General features: G+C 35.6%; 1 protein-coding gene across 1 annotated transcript in view; it reads left to right on the top strand.

The window, feature by feature from the left end:
* Positions 1 to 24,568, top strand: part of ROBO2 (roundabout guidance receptor 2) — a 598,390-nt gene that overhangs the window by 503,856 nt on the left and 69,966 nt on the right. The window contains exons 11-17 of the mRNA XM_053667263.1: positions 1,472 to 1,553; positions 1,984 to 2,146; positions 3,762 to 3,928; positions 7,041 to 7,162; positions 18,210 to 18,441; positions 21,131 to 21,255; positions 23,429 to 23,600. Coding sequence (XP_053523238.1) covers positions 1,472 to 1,553; positions 1,984 to 2,146; positions 3,762 to 3,928; positions 7,041 to 7,162; positions 18,210 to 18,441; positions 21,131 to 21,255; positions 23,429 to 23,600 — 1,063 coding nt within the window. The remainder of the gene's footprint in view (positions 1 to 1,471; positions 1,554 to 1,983; positions 2,147 to 3,761; positions 3,929 to 7,040; positions 7,163 to 18,209; positions 18,442 to 21,130; positions 21,256 to 23,428; positions 23,601 to 24,568) is intronic.

The following is a 24,568-nucleotide window of genomic DNA, read 5'->3' as shown; positions in this document are numbered from 1 at the left end:
TTCTCATACGTTGATGTTTCTCTCCCTCTCTTTCTCCCTTCCTCTGTCTCTAAAATTAATAAACAAAATCTTTTAAGAAATGATTCTTTTTCTGTAATATGACTGCCTTTAAAGGGAGATAAAAATGTGTTTTATAGGACTTATATCCAAAGACTTTCTGTAGGTTATATTCCTTTGTGTCTCACTATTTCGTTTTTGGTACTTAATGCAAGGGGGAAAAGAGCGTGATGAACATTGTGTTCCTATAGTTCAGCTAATTGGTAGCTGAATCTGTATCTTTTGAGAAATAGAATATTCTAATGCTCATTAAAACACACCTACCACAGCTAATGTCAGACTTGTATCTCCACACAATGACAAGGAGATGCTGTTAAGAAGCATTACCTACCTACCCTTCTTTTAGCATTTGCACATAATAACAAGTGGTACATTTTAGTTCAACAGCTATAATAAAATGCAAATTCTTTACTCTTTCAGAGACCATATTCAAATGAACATCCCATTAAAACCCAACCTCGGCTCATTATATTTAGTTTGTGAGTGATGCTTCTTAAATGAAAAGATTTCTAATGACTGTAATGCGTGCACAGCCACATTCGAAAGAATAGCTTTTCCTACAAAGACTATCCCCCATCATCACTTCGTATAATGGAAGACAATTGTATGGAGATAATATGGCAAAGAATGACATTCCAGAGCAATTTGAAACTTAGGTTGAAATACATAATGACATTTAAAATCAATTAAAATGGTGGAACGGCAGTAACATCCATGCACTAATGATTTACTTGAGAATCAATTGTGGAAGGTTCAGTCATCAATAGACACATGTTGAACCCAGCAGATATTACATTCTATGAACTCCCATATTTCATCAGCAGTTAGACTCATGTGCATCACAGAATCTTAATTGTACATCTTCTGAGTTGCCTTATTCTGCTTGGTCACCAGTTTCTCCTCCCAGTCTCACTTTTCCTTGCCTTGAACAGATGCCAATGCCAATGAATGTTTGCAATGTAAGCCCACAGGTTCAGCTGCAGGGAGGGCTTTTGAGTTCCATCTTTTATTGATCTTTGGGCTTTTGTCAATACATAATCACAGAGTATTCTGCCTTTCACATTTGTAAAATAGAACTCCTGATTATATTATCAATTATCCGTAAAAGTCTTTTGCCACTCTTCCATGAATAACAAAAACATTTTAAGTAATCAATGAAATGGCAACCTTTATATATACTTATAAAAAGAGTTGTGTATTAGATTTTTCCTGTGGCCTTTCATCTCTAATTTGCAGTGATTTCATAGGCATGATTTCCTTGGTTTTCAGTGATATAATTTTATTCAAATCACTGTTACCCTGCTACAATTTAAATATAGCTGAATACTGATCTCTTTACAGGGAAGGATTTATTTTTTAATTTTTTAACAACTTATTTTTAAAACCTTCATTCCTTCCCTTTCTTGCACACTAGATTTCTGATACTGGCACTTATACTTGTGTGGCTACAAGTTCAAGTGGGGAGACTTCCTGGAGTGCCGTGCTGGATGTGACAGGTGAATTCTTTGTGAATTTTCGTAACAGGAGAAATCTTAAGTCCATTTTAGTGATTAGCTCATTATAAAATACCGTGTTAAGAAGGGATTGATATTTCAAATGCATTAAATATAAAAATTAAGGCTTATGCTACTTTTTAATACTTGAACCACTTGGCACATAACATTGTGTGTATGCAATTTGATATTTTTCCCTGACCACCTCTTTATTTTACTTTCTCATTCTAAAGAGAAAGCAATTCTAGTGATCATGTGTGAAAGTAAACATTTAGTAACATGTAAGAAAAGAAAATATTTACTTATGCACTCTTTACTCATGCAGATCTCTCACTACTAGGCCAACATCTTTAGTAGACTGTTCTTCCTCTTGTAACCATTGTTGCCAGCATACACACTCAGGAGTAAAGCTTTTTCTGTTTGTTCTCTATAGAATCTGGAGCAACAATCAGTAAAAATTATGATTTAAGTGACCTGCCAGGACCACCATCCAAACCACAGGTCACTGATGTTACTAAGAACAGTGTCACCTTATCCTGGCAGCCAGGTAGCCCTGGAACCCTCCCAGCAAGTTCATATATCATTGAGGCATTCAGGTATGGGACAATTCCTGTTTTCTCCATTGAATTTTGCTTTAGCTCCTATATCCTAAAAGCTCATGTGAATGATCCTGCTGTTTCGTTTTAAAGACATGTTCAACCCATGCATTTTAAGAATTTAACTTTTAACCTGACTTTATTCAACAATAGACTTTATTTTTTTCATTTTTTAAAAATTATAAGATTAGATATGTATTATCTATGCCTAAGTTTATAGAGGTCTAATTCATGATATAATAATAATTTAGCTCCTTTCTTTACCCTGATTGTTGTAAGGATTTAAGATGAAAGTTTTGGCATTAGAACTAGGCAGAAAATAATTTAATTAGACCCAAGGACTTTTTAAGTTATGCTATATTTATTGAGGCATGGAACCCTGGAAATTTACTTCCTAATAGATAGAGCAGAAATTAATTCCAGGGTTTTTTTTGTTCCAGATATTTGAGTACATCTATTGGGTATACTTATAAGAAAATTAAAAACTACAATTAAGAAATTTATTTCATGCACCTCTGATAGCTGAAAAGACATGGCCAGTTATTATTTGAGATAACAAATCAATTTAAGGATATAGACTATAAGTTAGCAAACATCTTTATAAAATTGTCTTATGAGAATTTAATAAAATGCTTACAGAGATGGGGAGTCTGAGTAGTCTCATACTCAGTTTCAGTGTGCTTCTATTTGCTATTAAAAAGATGGTGATGGTCTCTGTCCTTCCCAAGCATTAGGACAAATTCTTAAACACACTTTCATTCTAGGCTTTCCCAATCCATTGAAGTTCATGATTGATACAGAGTTTTCAAATTTCAAAATACTATTTTTTTTCTGTAATTTTCATGCTTTGATGCATAAGGAATTCTGGGAAATAAATGGAAATCCCTGAAAAATCAGATTTTTTCTTCATTTTAAGCAAAAGGAACATTTGACCATAGACAAAGTGCTCTCGGGCGCATGCCACCCATAACTGGCTGTTAGGGGAGTCAGAGATATTTGGTCATTCCAAGATGTGAAATCACAATACTGTGCAATGTACAATTTTATTAAAAATGTGACCAAGGAAAAATATTTATTACATGCTTCCTTTCTTCTTTTACAGATATGTAGTTTTAGAAGGCTTTATTATAATATTGCATGTGGAATTGATACAAAAGAAAACACACCTTGTAACAAGAAAGTGTATTGGCATAATTTACTCTGTAGTCCATGTATTCTTTCTACAGGTTAATTCTTTTCAAGGTATATATATATATCTATACATTTACAAGGACCATATTTATTGTATAAACTTGGTGTTGTGATCTTGGCCTCTGTTCCTTTTACAGGTATTCATTTAGTGGGCTGCTGTGCATTAGCAAAGGGCTGTCACATCTCCTGGGCTGAGTTTAATTTTGTTGTGCATGGCACTTTTGTTAGGTGGGCTCGGCTTTGTTGTTGAATAAACTGAAATCATCCAAATGTTTCATTTATTGGGCTGAACACTTCAAATGTTTTTTGCGTGTGTGTGCGTGTGTATTTAATTTTCAGCCATTAACCTTTGTCATTGATACCCAACTCCTTTTCCAGTAACTTTATGACTGTTCTTTAACTAAAATTTCTGTTCGTGTTTCAGCCAATCAGTGAGCAATAGCTGGCAGACGGTGGCCAACCATGTAAAGACCACCCTCTACACAGTGAGGGGACTGCGGCCCAATACAATCTACTTATTCATGGTCAGAGCAATCAATCCTCAAGGCCTCAGTGATCCAAGCGCTATGTCAGATCCTGTGCGCACACAAGGTAATTTCAAGAGCCATAATTGTGATGAGTTCTACAAGGAGGCATTACACAGATCTGTAAGAGCAAAGGGATTGCACCAGGAAAGATAAATGTGTCTGCATTGCTTGTTACAATGATTCACTAGACCTGAGCCAGTTTAGAAGGTGATGTACTGTTCACCTTAGTCAATGTGTCCCCTTTCTGGAGGTGTCAGCATTTATTTCGTACAAAATAAACAAAATAATTGGATATATTTACATAGGAATAGTGAATCAACTAAGGTAGGGCTTTATTATATTCCAAAGAGAGGAAAAATGTTACTTCTTCCTTGAGATGAATAATACAGTATTAAAGACTGTTCTGTAATGGGTAAGGTGCCCAAATAAAGATATCATTCCTCACTATTATTCAAGAATTCTGTTTTTATAGAGCAGCAGGTCTCAAGGGGTAGTTGCTGTGGAAGCAGCATCTCACCACCTGGAAAGACATTATAAATGCATGTTCTCAGGCCCCCATCTCAGATGTCTGGGGGAGGGGCCCAGTCATCTGTGTTAAGGTGCTGGCAGGTGTTGCTGATGTTTTTGACAAGTTTGACAAGCATCGCCACAGTGTGTTTTATTAACCCAGAGGTTTAAAGGAGCAATTTGTTTCAGAAAGCAGTAAATCAAGTTTTCTTCCTAAGGTATGTGATTCATTTGACTGAGAAAAAAATAATAACTCCCACACAGAACATTATAACATAAGATGAAAATGGAAGATTTCTGAACTCCTCTTTACTAGTCTGTCTCTTCAAAATGAGAAGTCGTTGGAATCTAGGGGTTAATGTAAGATGTGGTGTTATCATTTCTCTTCCTACTAGTAGATGAAGAGCATTAATAAAATAGAATTGTGATTTTATTATTTGTTACAACCTGTTTCCCACAGGGTTCTTGGGAAAGGGTTAATTATGTCTTATTTGTAAAAGGCTTTGAACAAGATATAATTCAAAGTAGTATTTTTATACTATGAAAAGCACCATACAGCCATAAAATATTATTATAATTACAATGCAGTTCGGCGATAGTTACCAGCATGCTATTATAACAGAGAAGGGTTCCTTGAAGGAATCAAGTTAAATAAAGTTACCATGTGACTTGGTAACGTTGCTGACATGATGACAGGAAGGGAGGAGAGAATGCCACTTGGCTATTGTTCTCTAAGCAGTAATGTGATTAATTTTCCATGAGGATAAAGGACCTGTAGGTAAAGAACCTGTCTCAAGAGAAAGAAAAAAGTACAACAAGGAATTTGAAGACCTGAAAGTGGTTATATTTTACCTCTCTCGGATCTGATTGCTTTTAGTGTGTCTGAATTTAATGAGTAAACTAAATTAAACTGTTAACTTGAAAGGGAAGAGGTGCATGGTTTTAACATGGAAGATAATAGCACCTAGATCACTTTCACCTGTGTGGATAGAAATTGTCCATTTTTGTGTGCAGCCACAATGGCAGGCAGAGAAATAACAGAATAGGGAAGATTTGGGTGTGATTAAATCCAGCAGAACTTGATCATTCAGTAATTGTGCCAGTCACTAAATCTTGACTCATAGAATAACTTTGCAGTGAAAAGGCCAGAAAAGATGAATGAAAAGTTGTTTGTGATCTGACTCGTTCCAGTTGAGAGACTATATAGAGCAAAAGACTTATGTTCCTTTAACAGATGTCTAATAGGAAAACCCGTGTTTTGTGTCTGAATGTCACAATCGTTTTTCGGCACCACGCTTGCAGCAGCTTGGCAATTTGCAAAGCTCTTCTTTTCAAAGAACACTTTGTTGTATGAGTTCTTATTTTTTTAAAGATATTAAACACCACGGAATTTAGAATTATGTTAGTAAATACTAAATAGCAAATACTTGTACTATCAACATCACAACAGACCATGTATATATCCCCAAAGGTCAACATTATTCACCTAATATTAATAACTTTTTTAAATCAAACTTGTTCTGTTTAAGGATGAAAAAGAGTGAAATGGGAAATGTCACCTGAGTGTAGTTCCCAGTTATTTATGTCCCAATTTAAGTTAGTACACCCAATTTAGGTTTTGGCTGAGATATGCACTTTCAGTGTTTTTGCAAGAGTGTTGCATTGTGGCCTGAGAAAATAGAAGAAAGCAAGATTAAGATAATAAATCAATTTAAATTGGACTTCCTTCCTTAAAGAAGGTAGTTGGAGAAAAAAATTAAACTTAATATTATGGTATACCAGTTAAAGAAGTTGATTTAAGTATGTGTGAAATTCAGTGTTTGATATCAGTTTGTTGGACTTGAATGTCTATAATTTATATTTTTCAGGGACTTAGAATACAAATCCTTGTGTGGTACAATGGAAGAGTATTTAAGTGAATGGTAAATAAGAAGCCAGAATATATGGCTGAGGGTATATTATTCTCAATATCACAAATACTTTTTTTCTTCCCTCCCATCCCCACAACAGTTTCAAATGGCAGCTGCATCACCTTTGTCAAACATTAGGGCACTGCTCGCACTTTATTATTTGAAACATTTTATCAGTATTCTAAGTTTTTTGTTCAAAGGTATTTTTGTGAATTTGTGGGGTTCTTCCCTTCTTTCCCTCACTTTATTTACCTTTAGTAATATAATTCATTTTCCAGTCCTTCTAATTACTTTTCTTCCACATTCCTACACCGAATAGGTCAAGGACTAAGAACACACAATTTACTAATTGGAATGAAGTATGAATAAATTTGTAAACAGCAGTTTTCTGATATTACCCCATTAACACTCAAGGAAGTCTTTCAATATTGCATAAAGCTTATGTTTCCAAGAAGTCTTACAACACATATTTTATTTTTTTATCAGAAAATAGTAAGACCTTCCACACCAATGTATTTGAATGGGGTAAGGGATTGCATGTAGTCTTTTATTAATATTATTTTAGTGAAAATAAATATAGTCATTCAAATTATGCTCTAGCATTATGGTATGTATATAAATAATCTTTAATGTTTTTCTCACAAAGAGTTTTTATCTTCTTTCTGTAATTATTTCTAAGGACATAACAGTGGCATATGTAATATATGTTGGAATTTTACTGTGCAATTTTACAACTTGGGAATGGTTATCTGCCTGTAGATATCAGCCCACCAGCGCAAGGCGTGGACCACAGACAGGTACAGAAGGAACTGGGAGATGTCATTGTCCGCCTTCATACTCCAGTAGTTCTGACTCCCACGACTGTTCAAGTCACGTGGACGGTAAGTTTCCAAAGGCTGCATTATTACCCGTCTTTTTCATGCCTTTAAGGGAAAAACAAAAACAAAAAAGAAAAAACAAGTAAACAGGTCAAAAAATTGTAATAAAAGCCTTTACAATTTAAAGTCAAGGTGTAATCAATGGCAAAAATGAAAGTACTTAGTACATAAAAGAATATAGGAAAAACCCATTGATTGCAATATAAATGTAACAACCTCTGTCTCCTGAAATTTTTAATAACGTTATTGAGATATAATTAATAAACCAGAGTTAAAAGGTACAACTCAGTGTTTTTCAGTATACTTACAGTGTTATACAACCATCACCAAATCTGATTTTAGAGCATTTCATCATCCCAAAGTGAAATCCCATGCCCGTTAGCAGTCACTCCTGCATTCTCTCTACTTCAGCCTTTTACAACCACTGATCTACCCTCTGTCTCTGTAGATTTGCCTGTTCCTTTCATCAGAACGAAATCATCCAATATAGGATCTTCTGTGCCTGGCTTCTTTCATTCAGCATAATGCTTTGGAGGCTCACTCATATTGTAACATGTACAATATTTTGTTCCTTTCATTAGCTAATAGTAGTCCATTGTACAGATACATCACATACATCTGCTTATCCATTCATCAGCTGAAGTATTTTTGAGTCGTTTCTACTACTGATGGTTTCATGAACATTTGTGTACAGGTTGACATATGTTCTCGTTTCTCTTGGTGTTTACCTAGGAATTGAGTAACATGATAATGCTTTACTTAACACTGCATGAACTAACTATGAAAATGCTTTCCAAAGTGGTAATACCATTTAATGTTCCAACCACCAATATTTGAAAGTTCTAGTTTCTTTCACATTCTTGCCAAATTCTCTCATATTCTCACCAACACTTGTTATCATCTGTCTTTTTTTATTATAACCATTTGAGTGACTAACAAGTGGTATATAATTATGGTCTTGATTTGCATTTCTTTGATGACTACTGATGTTTTACATTTTTTTCATGTTTTTTACTGAGCAATTATATCTTTCTTAGAGAAATGTCTATTGAAATTATTTGCCCATTTCTAAACTGGGTTGTTTATCTTCCTTTATAGTCTTGTAAGAATTCTTTATGCATGATTTGTAAATATGTCCTCCTAATCTGTGATTTCTTTCTTACTTTTCTTTTTTTTTTACAAAAATAGATTTGTGTTTATTCCCAATTGTCCTCTTCAGATTGACCCTTCTGTTTCTTACTTTCTTAATGGTGTTATTTGAAGCAAGAAAGATTTTAATTTTGATGAAGATGCCTTATAAATTTAAACCAAACATTTTTATTTACTTTTAGCTGAATCTCATCCAGCAGCACCAAACATGTACATACATAATTTTAATAAATTGTCATATAGTTTATAAACTAATGAATTTTAAGAAATAAATCAATATTTAATATATGCTAATGTGTTCAGTTGCATGCATTAATAAATATCAACCTGCTCACTTTCATTTTAAAATACAAAATATTTTGACCATATAGTAGCCACTTCACTAAAAATAACAAATAGCATAAAAATAACCATGTTAGTCACATATTGAAAATACTAACATTTGTGCATATGCCTGAGTCTTTCTGTGTGTCCGTGTTTTGAGAAGAGCAAGATAATCTTCCCTGAGCCTAATACAGTTAGTGCCAACTTCTCCTTTGTTCCCTGGCTCTCTCTTTATAATTTCTAAAAATCCACAAGGAAATACATCAGGATGATAGAAAAACATGTACTCTTGAAGCCTTCTGTTCATGTTACAGAGATTGTATATTGTATAAGTAATGGACATACTAGTTAAGAATACCTAGAATATTTCCACCTAAGTTATCATCTTAATTAGAAAATATCTACAATTATGCCTCTATTATTATTGTTATTTTTTGGTTTTGTTTTAGAAGAATGACAAATAGGGAAAAAACAACAAAACTAGATTACCATTTCTTTAAGTATTTTAAAGAAGTACTTCACCCATTCCCATTAAGTTCCTCAATAAAGGAATCTGAGAAAAAAAAACTTGTTGTTTTACATCAGTTCTTAATTTATGTTTGAAGTATAAAACACAATGAATAGAATTATTCCAGTGTCCTCTCAATCATAAATTCATGGAACAAATCCAGATCAACAAGCCTTTTTTTTTTTATTCTCTCCTGAGAACATTTTTTTCTCACATTTTTTTTTTCAAGAAAGGAAGGAAGAGAGAGGGAGAAACATTGATTGGTTGTCTTCTCATGCATGCCCTGACTAGACATCAAACCTGCAGCCTGGTTATGGACTTTGACCAGGAATCAAATCTGAGACCTTTTGTTCTATGGGACAATGCTCCAACCAAGTGAGCCACACTGGCCGGGGCTCATCAAGCATTTTTTGAGAACCAATTTTGTACTAGGTGTTGGGGGCCTATACAAAGAAACACAAGGGTATTTGAGAGAATTATGTAACTTTTTAATGACAGTACACAGAGATAAGTGCCATAACGCCTATATATACACCCTATAGAGAGAGATTTCAGTCAAAGAGGAAGAGATTATCCTCAAACACTAGAAAAGGTACTAACTCTCATCTGCTTCTCTTTGAGGAAACATGGAGGCATTAGTTATTAGAATGAGAGTACCTTGAAATTTCCTTAATTCAAATCTACTTTTAAGATGAAATGTAGACCAATATGTAGTCAAATGGAAGGTGTTTTAATGGTGGAATTTCAACACATGATCCTAGATGGGGTATTTTGTTACTGCTTTTTTATATAATATATTTTATTGATTATGCTATTATGGTTGTCCCATTTCTCCACCTTATTCCCCTCCACCCTGCACACTCCTCCCACCCACATTTTTCCCCTTTAGTTCATGTCCATGGATCATACATATAAGTTCTTTGGCTTCTATATTCCCCATACTATTCTTACCCTCCCCCTGTCTATTTTCAATCTACCATCTATGCTACTTATTTTCTATACCTTTCCCCCCTGTGTCCCCATCCCACTCCCCTGTTGATAACCCTCCATGTGATCTCCATTTCTGTGTTTCTGATCCTGTTCTAGTTGTTTGCTTAGTTTGCTTTTTGTTTTAGGTGTGGTTGTTAATAATTGTGAGTCTGCTGTCATTTTACTGTTCATATTTTTCTCTTGTTTAATATAAATCCCTTCAACATTATAATAAGGGCTTGGTGATGATGAACTCCTTTAACTTGCCCTTATCTGAGAAGCACTTTATCTGCCCTTCCATTCTAAATGATAGCTTTGCTGGATAGAGCAATCTTGGGTGTGGGTTCTTGCCTTTCATGACTTGGAATACTTCTTTTCAGCCCCTTCTTGCCTGCAAGGTCTCTTGGGAAATCAGCTGACAGTCTGATGGCAACTCCTTTGTAGGTGACTGTCTCCTTATATCTTGCTGCTTCTAAGATTCTCTCGATTTTAATCTTGGCTAATGTAATTATGCTGTGCCTTAGTGTGTTTCTCCTTGGGTCCAACTTCTTTGGGACTCTCTGAGCTCCCTGGAATTCCTGGTAGTGTATTTCCTTTGTCAGATTGAGGAAGTTCTCCTTTATTATTTGTTCAAATAACTTTTGCACTTGTTGCTCTTCCTCTTCTCCTTCTGGTACCCCTATAATTCAGAATTTGGAACATTTAAAGATGTCCTAGAGGTTCCTAAGCCTCTCCTCCTTTTTTTGAATTTTTGTTTTTTCATTCTTTTCTGATTGGATGTTTCTTTCTTCCTTCTGGTCCACACTGTTGATTTGAATCCCAGTTTCCTTCCCATTACTATTGGTTCCCTCCCTGTAATTTTTTCTTTATTTCACTTAGAGTAGCCTTCATTTTTTTCATCTAATTTGTGAGCACGTGCAACCAATTCTGTGAGCATCCTGATTACCAGTGTTTTGAACTGTGCATCTGATAGATTGGCTATCTCTTCATCCCTTAGTAGTATTTTGCTGGAGCTTTGATCTGTTCTTTTGTTTGGGCCATTTTTGTTTTGTCTGTTACGTAGTGAAGAGTGGAGCTTTAGGTGTTTACCTGGGAGGGGCAACCCCCCTTGCTGCATTTTGATGCTGTACATGGGACAGGGGTCTGAGAGGGAACAATGGCTCTTGCTCTTCTCTCTGCAGGATTTCAGTCACTTCCCATCCTTCCCCCAATCAAATTGGGCCCTTCTGGTGCTGGTTCCTGGGTGGGTGGGCTTGTGTACGTTCTAGGACCCTGTGGGTCTCTCCAACAAACTGTCTTGTTAAGCGGGTTTCTCCCACTTGCTCCTCAATCCCCACAGGTGTTTTAAATCAGTTGTTTGAGGCTTTATTCCCCCAGCTGGGGCCCTGGGTTTCGCAGTTCGCCCCGTACCCCAGTTGTTTCTCCCAGTTTGTCTGCTGGTAAATGTAGGACCTCCCGCTCCGCCAGCTGCTGCCATGCTGAGTGTCCTCTCTGCCCCGGCTGCTGGACTCCGCCTCTCCTACTGGTCTGGGTGAATGTATTTTCTTTAACTCCTTGGTTATTGGACTCCCATATAGTTCAATTTTCTGTTGGTACTGGCTGGGGTTTTTTGTTTATTTTTAAATTGCTGTTGTCCTTCTTTTGGTTGTGCAAGGAGGCACAGTGTGTCTAGCTACCCCTTCATCTTGGCCAGAAGTCTCATATTTTGTTACTTCTTACATCAGACCATGGGCCATCCAATCAGTCATATCTTTGGCCCCTAAGTACCCAATTGAGCAATACTTTAATGAAAATAAAAATAAACGTATAATATGTTAAGAGTAATTATGACTAGGACTCCATTGTTGCTAATTTTATTTTTTATGTAATTGCACATAGACATCTCTATGTTCAGCACACACTGGTTTCTATTCTTCTGTTCCCAGGAAGGGAGCATAATGAGCTCATAATTCTTCCCGTGGCACAGTAGCAGTATTATCTGCCATGCCCCTTCCATCTTTCCTCATCTTTGACTAGAAGAAAACTAACATGGCCAAGGAAACAGTTGCATTCTTAATAGCAGATTTTTCCTTATACCAAATTGAAAAGGTCTTCTCTGCTCTGCTGGGCATTTTTGAACGGGCTTTTAAAAGCTTCTTCTCAATGTGGGAACTATTTGGATAAGAATCAAAGTCATTATGTTCATGAAGTTAATCACTTTAAAAGTCATTGAGTTAAGAAGAAAAAATCAAATTAGATCAAAATTGCAGGTCAGTAGTCTAGGAGTTTTTTCAGGAGAGGGACCTTGTCATATTCATCTTTATATCCCAAGAAGCTTGTATTTTCAAGTTGTTGTATCTCCCTCCCTTATGAGCTTTACTTCTTAGAGTCTGGAATTGGTTTGTAATTTCTGGTTTTTCAGAGAAAAGCATCATTTCTGGGATACCCTTCCAAAAACTATCTGCTGAATGATTAACCCTGTTTTTCATGCATTTTTTATTTTAGAAAAGAATATGTTCAATTATATCACAGGCTATTGTTCCCCTGAGATAAGCATGTAGTTGAGAGGTAAATGTAGTGAAATAAAGCCAGATGGGGGTAAGTTTGGTTACCAAAGAAATTATGACCAACTATTTTATTTCTATGTCACATTTTCAATTTGCTAAATGTGCATGTTCTTTAAATTGTCATATTGTTTGAGTTAACAGATGTGTTGGGTCTAAGGGGAGAAATATATTTCCCAGCCCCTGTGTTCATATTTGGGGTCAAGTGAGGTGATTTACCAATGGTTAGCAGGATTTGATTACCAAACATATATGTTGTTTGTACTAAAAAAGAAAAAAAAACACCCATATGCCCCACAAGGCTAATCTTGAAGCAACAATAGTTAACAAATGATACATCTAAAAATGACTGCTTTTATAATGAGCGTAGGCATAAATTATAAGAAAATGGCTGTTTTATAAGAAAAATAATAATACATACCATCTTTAAAGTTTATTCTGGTGTGTGTATGTATGTGTGTGTGTGTTTTGTTTTGGCTCAGGGACAAAAAGAGTCACAGACCCTCTGCCCCTTAAATATAACAACAACTGGAGTTGAGAGAATGCCCTGGTGAACTAGTTTCAGAACTCAGCTAAATCCAGATCGCATTTTGTTACTTGTTACACCAGACCATGGGCCATCTGATCAGTCATATTTTTGGCCCCTAAGTACCCAATTGAGCAATACTTTAATAAAAATAAAAATAAATGTATAATATTTTAAGAGTAATTATGACCAGGACTACATTGTTTCTAATTTTATTTTTTACATCATTTCACATGGACATCTATCTCTATTTTCAGTACATAATGGTTTCTATTCTTCTGTTCCCATGAAGGGAGCTTTGTCACTAAGCAGAATAAGCCCACCTAAGAAAATTTATTTTGAATTTTCAGTTTAAGGGTTTTTAAAAAAATTTTAATTGAAAAGATAAATATTCAGTATGTTAAACATTTCAGTGCAAGTGTTGCTTTGAGGGCCACCTGTGGACCCCCTGTTTTTCGTATATGCTTTACTTAACAACGATGCTGTATCACTGTGCATCGCTAAAACATGCCAAAGCTTTAACTTACGTTAATCACTTAGTTGTGCCTGTGCTCTTGTACTAACATGGGTATTACTTGAGCAAATTAAGTAACCTGAGGCTCAGAAAGTTTAAGGGGCTAAGTAAGCTCTAAGGCTCAACCTCTCTTCATCTTTTCACTTTGTCCTGAAGACAACTTTTTTTCCTCATGTTTCAGAAAATAACAATTTAAAAAATTCAATAAACCCATGGAATTATGTCCAGACTCATAATCAAAATGTTAATAAAACTAGAAACAAGCATATGGTTTAACTTGAAAATGACCACCTGTCAAAATGTGCTTCAGAAGTCAACGGTTTAGAATGCATATCCAATAAAAATCCCACCTATTTTTTTAAAGGGAGTTCTCAGCATTTTCATCTTCGCTTCCACCTGTAACAACAGATTTTTTTTCTGAAAAGAATGTGTTGCAACTGTACCAAATCCAGTTAAACTATTTAGTTATTAGGCAGATCATTAGAAAATACTGGTTAGAGGCCTTGTACACTGAAGTGAGCAAGGCAATATTGTGTAGTAAACATTAGCTTCATAAAGTTCCTAAAACACTTAATTAATGAAAACCAAACATGGATAAAACCAATTTACCCTGATTTACAGACTCCCTTCATCTGGAAACAGCTGCTTAATGTTCTTCTTAAAAACACAGCTTGCTTCTTTCAGTATTAACAAGCTATTATTGTGAGTTATGTCTTTCTTTCAGTATATAAATTCACTTAAAGTGAATGCAGAGAAGTTTATAAAATGCAAGCTTAATGTTGTTTTAACATATGCCACAGTGAGTTTTTTGAACACTGACAGTTCTGATGAAGGGTATCTCTTTGGTTCCCATAAATTTATTTTTTTTCTTTGTAGCTGCCTTGTTTTATAGTGTCAGAACAATTTTTGCTTTTCAAAAAAAATATGTTCAGTGTTACAAACTTGTGGCATGGATGAGGGTTCAAAGACTGTGAGGCTGGCCTCAGAGATGGACTTATTTTTTCATGACATAACCTCATACAAGAGTAGCACAAATTTCAGAAAATCTTTGAGAGTTAGAAAGCTGTCAGGTAGGTAAAGGAACTCTTACTAGTTGAAACTCAACTGTGGAACTGGAATTAACTATGCATAGAAACTCACATGATCATGCTCACCAGATTCATGATTTTTTCTAACTTGGACATTCTGAAGGCAGAAAATAATTATGTCCCTTTGTTCCACTGTATTTTGACTGAGATTCTGAGGTGGTAGGTTCTATGAGTGAATGTTTATTAAAGCTGAGGGCAGTGAAACAAGGAAGGGCTTAGCGTGGGAGAAGCAAGAGAAGAGCCAAGGCTGGGCTGCCTTAGCTCACTGGGAAGTTAGAGGAAAAGAGGCTTTGGGGACCCATTCAGGGAATTAGCCTGGGACAAGCTGTCAGCTGCCTTAGAGTTTAGGAGATGCAGGACAGTGGAGAGAGCCAGGGAAAAAGAAGGGGAAGGGGATGGCATGGGAGAGCATGTATGTGGGGTCCTTTGTCTTGAGGCTTGTATCTCTCTCTTGTGGACTGGAATCTTAGGGCGGGCCTCACGGGAGGGTTTCAGGGGAATAGTCATCAGTTTTCCAGGTGTGCTCTTTCAGGGTCATGGTCTCCTCTGATTGCTCAGTAACAGGGTGGGTCTTCAGTCACTGCAGTTGGTTCTGGCATTGCCCACCTGATTTGGGGGCTTTTCAATTTTCTGCATTTACTTAAAAAAATTAAATGCTGCAAGTCAAAGAAGTTAGAAGTTAATATATGAAAAAAATAGCTTTTATTTGTAATGTGTTAAAGACATTGATAAAGACATTTTAACAAGCTGAAATGACCATTTTATCATTACCTATTATTCTGTTTTCTCTCCCCTCCTCCTTCCTAAAATGAGGTTCTTCCACCTCTTCTTCATTAAGTTTTGGACTTTATTTGACTGTGAATTATGTCAAGTTCAAGGTTTTTTTGAATGTGACTATTAGACTACAATGAATAGAATATTATTTGGAGAAAGTAGTTATATTTGTGAAGCATTTGCAGAAACATGGTAAGACATTTAAAAATAACTAAAAATCCATTTCTCTCTGAAAATTTAAAAAATGGTAAAACTCCAATAAAGATTATTTTATAAATATACAAAGAGAACGTGTTTCATTTTTAGCTTACATTTTATGTATTCATTTTTGTTTTTATGAGTAGACAAAAAACTTTCAATTTTCTATTTGATATGAGTTTTCAGATTTAAAATCTCAGATTTTCATTTAAAAACAGCTGCTTATCCTCTATGCACTAAATGAATAAAAAGATCTGAAAGCTGTCAAATTGTGCCAGTAGTGGGACTACTGGTAAATGAATTAAAGACCTTAATATTTATCGATGGCTACAAACTTTAGCTCTACAACTTTTAGTCTCTCAGATGCTTCCCCCATCAACAGGAAGTCTCTTTATGCTTCCCCCACCAACATGTTATACACATGTTGTTCCTGCTCTTTGTCCACTAAGTGAATCCTGCTGTCCTTGTAGATCTCAGCACTGTTCTTCAGGCAAACTTCATCCTCCCTTCCTGATTCAGTCAACTTCCTCTCCACTCTAGACTTTCTTATCTCCTTGTCCATCTGGATCATGACACTTACCTACATGTGTTTGTTTTGGCTGAAACTTGAACACTGTGTGGGTGATTACATCACAGGTGGGCACAGGTAACCAGGTTTTTGGTGATTGGGACAAAGAATTGAACTGAACACCCAGAGTTTATAGCAGAGAACATGGGAGCAGGCCAACTCCAAGCAGAGATTGACCTCATGGGCTGGAGGGATTCTATTCTCATAGGGCAGATCCTTCCTGGCTAGTTTTGGCAGGCTTTTACTGTGCATGTACAAGTAGTTGTATTACTTTAAAGCTACTACATACATGGTCTCCCATGGTTTTCCCAGACTGGCCTCCAGGGAAGGGGGTCCCACAATGTTACCACATGGACCCCTCCTTCTCCCGGGGTCCCCCTGTACTAGGTTCATCTTTCCCATCACCAAAGAATTACAGCTCTCCATGTTAGAGATTGGTGAAAAGGAAAGGAATTATTTAGTCAAGGTATACAGACTTCAGAGTAATGACTTAATATCTTTATCAAAATCCCCAAATCTCTTAAAACACCCACAAACAAATGCAGTCCTTCTTTCCCCACTTTGCCCAGTCTGGGGTCCTGTATCTCAGGAAAATAAATAGACAGCCACGTGGTGATTCTCTGCCAAAGCCACATGGCAGTTCTCTGCTAAAGCCGAATGGTGAGTCTTCTCATGGCTGTGGCAGTGGGGATGGTCCCCCACTCTGGCCAAAGCCACGTGGTTTTTCTCTCACCAAGGCTTCAGGGGTTGCCACTCTGCCAAAAGCTCATGGTTCTCTCTTCAATGACTGCTGCGTCTGGGTTTAAATCCCTGCGCCAATCCTCCTCTGCAGCCCCATTTCTGACTCCTCCTACAATGGGCTACACTTGCCAGCACTCCCATATCCTTCCAGCTTTACTGGGCTGCCATAGTGAGTCTGGGCAGGTGTGGCCCCATGGTGTGGAGCCAATCATCTCCAAGTTCTCATGCAGGCACTGTAAACAGGGGGCGTTGCCTCCCAGTTACATCCTGGGTGGAAGTCACTCCCTTCTCCCTGACTTAAAGCAGGGTCACAGCTATTTAACATATCCATGAAACTAGTTAAAGGTTATAGATATGTTAAATGACTGTCCTAGACGTTATCTGCAAAACTGTTGCTATGCAAAACAACTTAATGGCCCTGCTCCATGTATCCCATCCCCCAACTTAGACTTGTGGGGGTGAGGACATTTCATATTTTTAATATTTCCTGGACACCCTGAGTTCTGGACCCCATTACAGATTATTCTTTTTGGGGCCCCCTGGTAATACCCTCCTACAATTAGACAACGCTCACCTTCCACATGGCTTCCACACACCATGAGAGCAGGGACTGACTCTTGCCAATTTCCATTTTTATCACCAGATTTTTGCAAAATTCCTGGTGCTTGTTGGTAGGAACTCAAAAACTGTTTTGAGTGAGTGAAGGTGATAATGAATGAAAAAGGGCTAATAAAGAAAATCCCTGGCTCATAGCACATTATATATACAACCACAAAAATAAGAAATGTTGAATATAGGAAAAGAACAAACATAAGAAATAAAGCTATAAAAATTGGCAGGTCTAGATCTTGACAGACTTTTGTGCTAATCCAAAAAATTTGAATTAAGTAGGTATCTTAGATACCATGAAACATTTCAAACAGGAGAGGGAGTTGTCTCTCTCTTCAGTTTGGAAATAACACAGAAGCAATGCGAACTCAGAATTGGAAGAGGATGTAAGACGCAGGAATGTGAATTAGAGAGCCGTGGCATCACTCAGATGATAAGTGATAAGCACGGAAACAGGGACAAGAGAAATGAGGATGGATCCATTATGTTGTCTAAAATACTTCCCTTTGGGTTCAAAACCATTTTGCTATGTTTTTCAGGTTGATCGCCAGCCCCAGTTTATTCAAGGCTACCGAGTGATGTATCGTCAAACCTCAGGCCTGCAAGCTGTGTCAACATGGCAGAATTTAGATGCTAAAGTGCCAAATGAACGAAATGCTGTTTTAGTCAATCTGAAAAAGGGGGTGACTTATGAAATTAAAGTTCGACCTTATTTCAATGAGTTCCAAGGAATGGATAGTGAATCTAAAACAGTTCGAACTACCGAAGAAGGTCAGTATTCAAATTTCCAACATTTACCACATTTAAACCGATAACAAAACCAATTTCTGTTGAAATTCTAGTTAATCATCTTGCTTACAAGAGAAGCAAGAAAGCCTTTAAAAGTGACTCCAGCAAGTGCTATTTTCTCTATTTATTCTGAGAATTCCCTAAAATCTGACAACTCAAAAATAAAAAAGACATTCAAGTGATTTGAATTTTTCATAAGTAAACATTCGCCCAAAATCTTGTTTTTCAGCACATTGGAATTTGATTCTAACATTTCCTCATATACCTTTGGATGTGGATTAGGCTCACTTGGCTTCAGTAAAAGACAAGCAACTGGAAATTCAAGAGCATAGGCTGTTCACTGTCACTTCCCTTTTTCTTGGTGTAGCAAAACCTGACCTTGTCTTTTATATGTCCCCTTCCCTGTGGCCTCTGCCAGTCTGACTCATCATTTCTAATTCACGGAGTCACCTGCATGTTTGCAATAGCTCTCTTCTTAGTGTTGTCGCCTCCCCCTCTCCTCTGGCCTACATGTTAAAGGCAGCCTGTGGTGGACATGAATAAATAAATGGAAGTCTCAATCAGTCCATTTACTAGGGTCTCCTTCACTTAAGTAGAGGCTTATAATAAATTCTGTAATAAAAGTAAAAATAATGCAAAGTATAATAAATTCCTCCTTTTTCTGCTTTTCTACTAATTTTATGTATATAACTTCCACAAAAAGCCTCTTTTCTAAGTATTTTTATATAAATTAGTATAACAGCCTTAAGAAAATGTATATAGGTTTCTCATCCTAACATGTACACATTTGACCCAAGAACTTTTAAATTATATATATATATATATATATATATATATATATATATATATATATATATATCATAATAAGCAACACAGTGAGAATGTTGTCCTGACATACGTTTACAGTGTGATAAGCCGGCTTGGGCAGAAGTATGTGTTTTTAGAGGTATCGCTAATCTACTTGTAGTATACATAAAGAAAAAATGACTAAAATTAATTATGGTGTCATCACTATTACATTTTACTTTATGTTGAAAATTTGTAGTACTAATGAGCAGGGTAATTCAATACAGAATGCTATGTTTGAAGTGCATTTCCATAAATCCATTTTACTGCACTTAGAAGTTTCCTCTGGATTAGACATTTGTCAGCATTCGCGGTATGTTCCTCTCCAATTTCTGTGCCTTTCTGAAGGTGACAAATGGAACTTAAGTGGCCTGTGCTGGGGAACGATGGGTGGCGATTTGTGCTCTGTCACATCTCCAGAAAGGAGCTGAGCACAGGAACCACTGACCTGCCAGGGAGCAGGCAGGGCATTCTCTCCAAGCCAGCAGGAAGGCCAGTGAGAATCCAGTTCTCCGAAGTTATTTTTCAACGCAGGCCACTTAATAACTTCAAAACTGGTTGACAGATGGTTAGATTTATGTCATCATGCCATATTTGGGGGCAATATTATCACACAGAGGAGTAGTGAAGGGTGGGGCTGTGTGTGGTCTGTGTGTGCCTGTATCTGAATGCAAATATGGTCGTACCTCAGTGAAGTATGTCATGACAGGTTTACCAAATGTGGGAGAGTATTGATGGGTTTGTGAATGTCTTTTACACTTCAGTCGTGTGTATGTTCAAAGGGCTAACCTGTGTAGCATTGTGAAAACATTGACCATCTTACATAATAACCCTTTGAATTGTGTTTGAATTCTTAGTACCTTGATACTCATTTTTTTCCCCTTTGGTTTAAACTCAGAGATTCACTGAAAATTGATGTTTTCCAGGAACATTAGTGTGTGTTAGCTCTCAGATACACTGTATGAGAGAAGCTGCAGTCTCAAATCAGACAGTTTTCCTCATTTACTTTTTCTCAGTATGATTACAGGAGAAATCACAAAGGAAGAGAATGTAAGAAATTAAAATATGTCCATGGCACATTTGACCTAACAAGCACTGTTTTCATTTATATCTTCAAAATTCCTGAGCCATCAATATAAAACAAGTCTGAAAGCTTCAATTATGAGTCAATTTATAGCAGTCAAGTATGTTTTTCAATATGAAAACACAAGTATTTTTTGTTGCTAATATTTATAACTATGTTTCTGTTTTTATTTGTTAAACTCAAACTAAAATGAAAGAAAAAGGATGTCAATAATGCCACCACTCAGAAATAATGGCTGATAAAATTTGGGAACAAAGCATCTCAGAATATTTTGTACAACAGTGTTTTGTTTTGTTTGTTGTTTTTCTTTTTCAGAAAGAGCCTACTAGAGTCAAAAGAATCAAAGTTCTAGAATCAGACACACTGTGTCCAAGCTCTACCTTGTGCAACTCAACCTCTTGCAGTAGACTTTCTTTTTCTTATCTGTAGAGCTGAGATAAGAGTTGCTCTTACTTCCTGAAGTTATTGTGAGAATTAAATCTGACACTGAGCTCTCTGCTGGGTACAGAGTAGAATGCTAGCTGTTAAATTTATTATTCAGTTCCTATTATCACAGCTATTGTGTTTACTTTAAATCCATCCATTATATGTGAAAGATATTTTTATAAAAACTACATTGCACATTTAGAACTGCTGAAAGCCAGAACCTCATGCATCTTGTCTTCACACTCAGATTCTGCATGAGCATGGATGCACACCAAGACTTACAGTTTGTGTTTATTCTAATTACTTCCTGTGCAGCCCCAAGTGCCCCTCCACAGTCTGTCACGGTGCTGACAGTTGGAAGCCACAATAGCACAAGCATTAGTGTTTCCTGGGATCCTCCCCCTCCGGATCATCAGAATGGAATTATCCAAGAATACAAGGTAGGGCCTGCGTGAAGAAGGAAGGCTCCTACAGAAAGGTTTCCAGTTTCCAAAGAAGCCTCAGGTTCATGTGGAGGGGCACATCTCTAATGTTCCTCTTCTTGAATTTGAGTGTAAATTAATTTTTATACCTTTTCATGACAGGTCAAGAAACAAATGGACAGGGGATTAGAACATAAGTCTAAAGTCAGAGATAACACAAACTCAGTGGCGCAATTAAACCACGACAGTGGAGTGGTATTTTGTTATTAGATTTCTGTGTAACATGCCCTCTAGCAGCATTTTTTAAATTGTGTTCTCAGAAAAAGATGCTTCAGGGGTTTAGAGACTCAGGCTGTAATAGGAAGATGTGCAGCACCAATTCCTGCTCTAAGTTCTGTTTTTGTCAGTTTACTTCAGTTTTGTAAAAATATTTCACTCAAAAAAAAGAGGCCATTAAAAATTTTTTGAAAAAAAAATGCATTACAAAAAATTGGTGGATTATCTAATTTTTCAATTGGACGAGCTGTATTTAGAGAGAGTATATATCCATTTTTCACTTCATCATTGGAGCTTAAGAGACAGAAGATGAAAACTTTGAGATTCTGATTAGGTGATGTTATTAGACCTTATGGGAGAGGAAAACACCTCTTCATTCAACCTTGCAAAAATGTAAAACAATGATTTTTGTTATTAATAAATACATGCATAATTCTAACAAAAATATACTGTATTGGTCTATTAGAATAGAAATGTAGACACCCTACTTTACTTCAGAAGTTAGCAGTTGGCAGGTGAAATTAAGCTGACTTATTTAACTGAAAATATGGCAGAGTCAATTAAATTATATCTAAGAAAAAAATCATAAATTTAAAATAAATTTTTCTTAAATTAATGTTTAACTTACTGAAACAAATGTGAAGAATGTGCATAAGCTTTTAAAATTAATCCCATCACATTATAATGACATGTGTATAACAAATATAAGAATAAGTTGCTTTAAAATGAGATAATTATGTAGATTCTAAAGTTTTACAAGTGTTTGGATATGTTGTTTTAAGAGCAAGAATAATGGTGTGGTGTGTCTTTGTGTGTATATGTATGTTTTAATAAGGTTAAGATTTTAGTTTTGTGTCATCTGGGACTAAATATCCTAAACTTTCATTTACTTAATAATTGATTTCTTTTTACAGCATGATAATTTGGGTCATAAATTATACACTGTCTCACTTGTATGAGATTATCATAGTTTGGTAATAAAATATATATTTAGTTAAGGACTAACTATTCCTTCATTAATAACACAAGTATAGTGTAAATCAAAGTCATATATAATTCACAGGAATCATTTTAAAGAAATGTTTTTAGGAACTTATCTATTTCAGAAAACAACCCTGTGTGTTCCTTGTATGTTCATAATATGAAACACTATTTAACAGGAACACAGATATGCATACACAGTACCATTTGTTTTACAACACGTTGTACCAAAGCAGATCCCCATATCCCAGGAGAAAGTATGCCTTAAAGTTTTTCACTTGAAGTAAAAGTCCAGCTTTCCTCATAGCAGTGTTTAAAGACTTGCCACCACTTTGCTCTCAGGCATGTGTGTGTGTGTGTATACATTGATCAATATGAAGATTTATTACTGTCAATGTAAATATTCACTTTAATTTCATCTCAGTCAATACCTATAACTTAAGTCAATTAATCTTTTTAACTACTTCTGTGTAAGTTAATATTTTCTTAAATGAAATATAAATTACTTAGATATGCACCTACATACTTGGAATATTACAACTCATAATCACCATATTTTAATAGATTATGCATATAATAAATTTTGATACATAAATTAAGCAGAAGAATTTATGTTTTAATCCATATGCAAATGCTGTTTTAAACCAGGGACCACTTTCTGAAGGCATTAAGGGAATTACTGTGTTATGAGCATGCAGTGTTCATTATCAGATATAAAGGAACATGGCATAGCCACAGCTTTCCTAATTGTTCTTCCCTTAAGACACACATATAGACTGCAGAAATCGGGCTTTAAAAGTGTCAATTACAAATACTTCTATAAGCCTAGATAGTAGACTAATCACTACTAACAAAAAAAAATCTATTATATTCATCTAATTACCAGAAAGGATCATTTTATCTTCTTTTGTTATTCATTTTGCATCTTTTATAGATCTGGTGTCTAGGGAATGAAACACGATTTCATATCAACAAAAGTGTGGATGCAGCCATTCGGTCTGTAATAATTGGTGGATTATTCCCAGGTGTTCAATACCGAGTAGAGGTTGCAGCTAGTACCAGTGCAGGGGTTGGAGTAAAAAGTGAACCGCAACAAATAATAATTGGTGAGTAACACAAAAGAAACTTTGTAATCTGAATAAAATATCCCAAAGAAGAAATTTATATTAAATCTACTATTATTATTACAGAATCCTATCATTATGGATGTTTGCTTGTTTTTGAGATATATATAAGTTAAATAGTACAGAATATAATATTTTACATATGGCTTATTTCACTAAACATGTCTTTAAAATTCACCCAATATATTACGCAATTCATATATTTCATTTTTGAGAAGTATTAATTTGTACAAATATATCATATTTTGTTTATTTTTCTCTTCAGTAATGAATATTCTTGTGTAAGCTATTTTGAGGACATATTTTTTAATTTCTTTTGGAGAAATATCTAGAAGTGGAATGGCTGGGTAATAGGATTGATATACTTTGAGTCTATAAGAGACTTTAAACACTTTTTTCAAATTGTATAATTTTTTACTCTTACTAGCAAACAATAATTCTTCCAGTATTTCTACATTGTCACCAATACTTGATGTTGCCAGTCCATAATTTTAGCCATTCTCTTAAGTGTAAAAAAATACGTCCTTTCACTTTTCTTTCATAACTAATGATGCTGAACAGCTTCATGCATGTGTATTGGATATTCATATACTCTCTTTTATAAAATTTCTATATTTGACTTTTTAAAATCATGTTTGTCTCTTTTACTGATTAAAAGGAGTTTACAACCATTCTGCATACAAATTCTTTGTTATGTATCTGTATTGCAATTTTTTGTGTTTATCTGTGACTTGTATATTTATTTTTAATAAATGTTTTGTAGAACAACAGTTTTGGATTTTAGTGAACTATAGTTTATCAAACTCTTTTTTCATGTTTAGTGCTTTCTAAGATATTATATCTTATATCTAGCTAGTAAAGACATTTTCTTATATTTTCTTTTACAAGCTTTATAATTTTAACTTTTATGCTTGGGTCTATAATGCATCTTCAAGTAATTACATGCGGTT

Source organism: Artibeus jamaicensis, unplaced genomic scaffold (genome assembly GCF_021234435.1).
Source record: "Artibeus jamaicensis isolate MK-2021 breed Jamaican fruit bat unplaced genomic scaffold, CSHL_Jam_final contig_466, whole genome shotgun sequence".
Taxonomy (NCBI): Eukaryota; Metazoa; Chordata; class Mammalia; order Chiroptera; family Phyllostomidae; genus Artibeus; species Artibeus jamaicensis.
The sequence above is the reverse complement of the archived record's forward strand: the minus strand, read 5'-3'. Positions and strand labels throughout refer to the sequence as shown.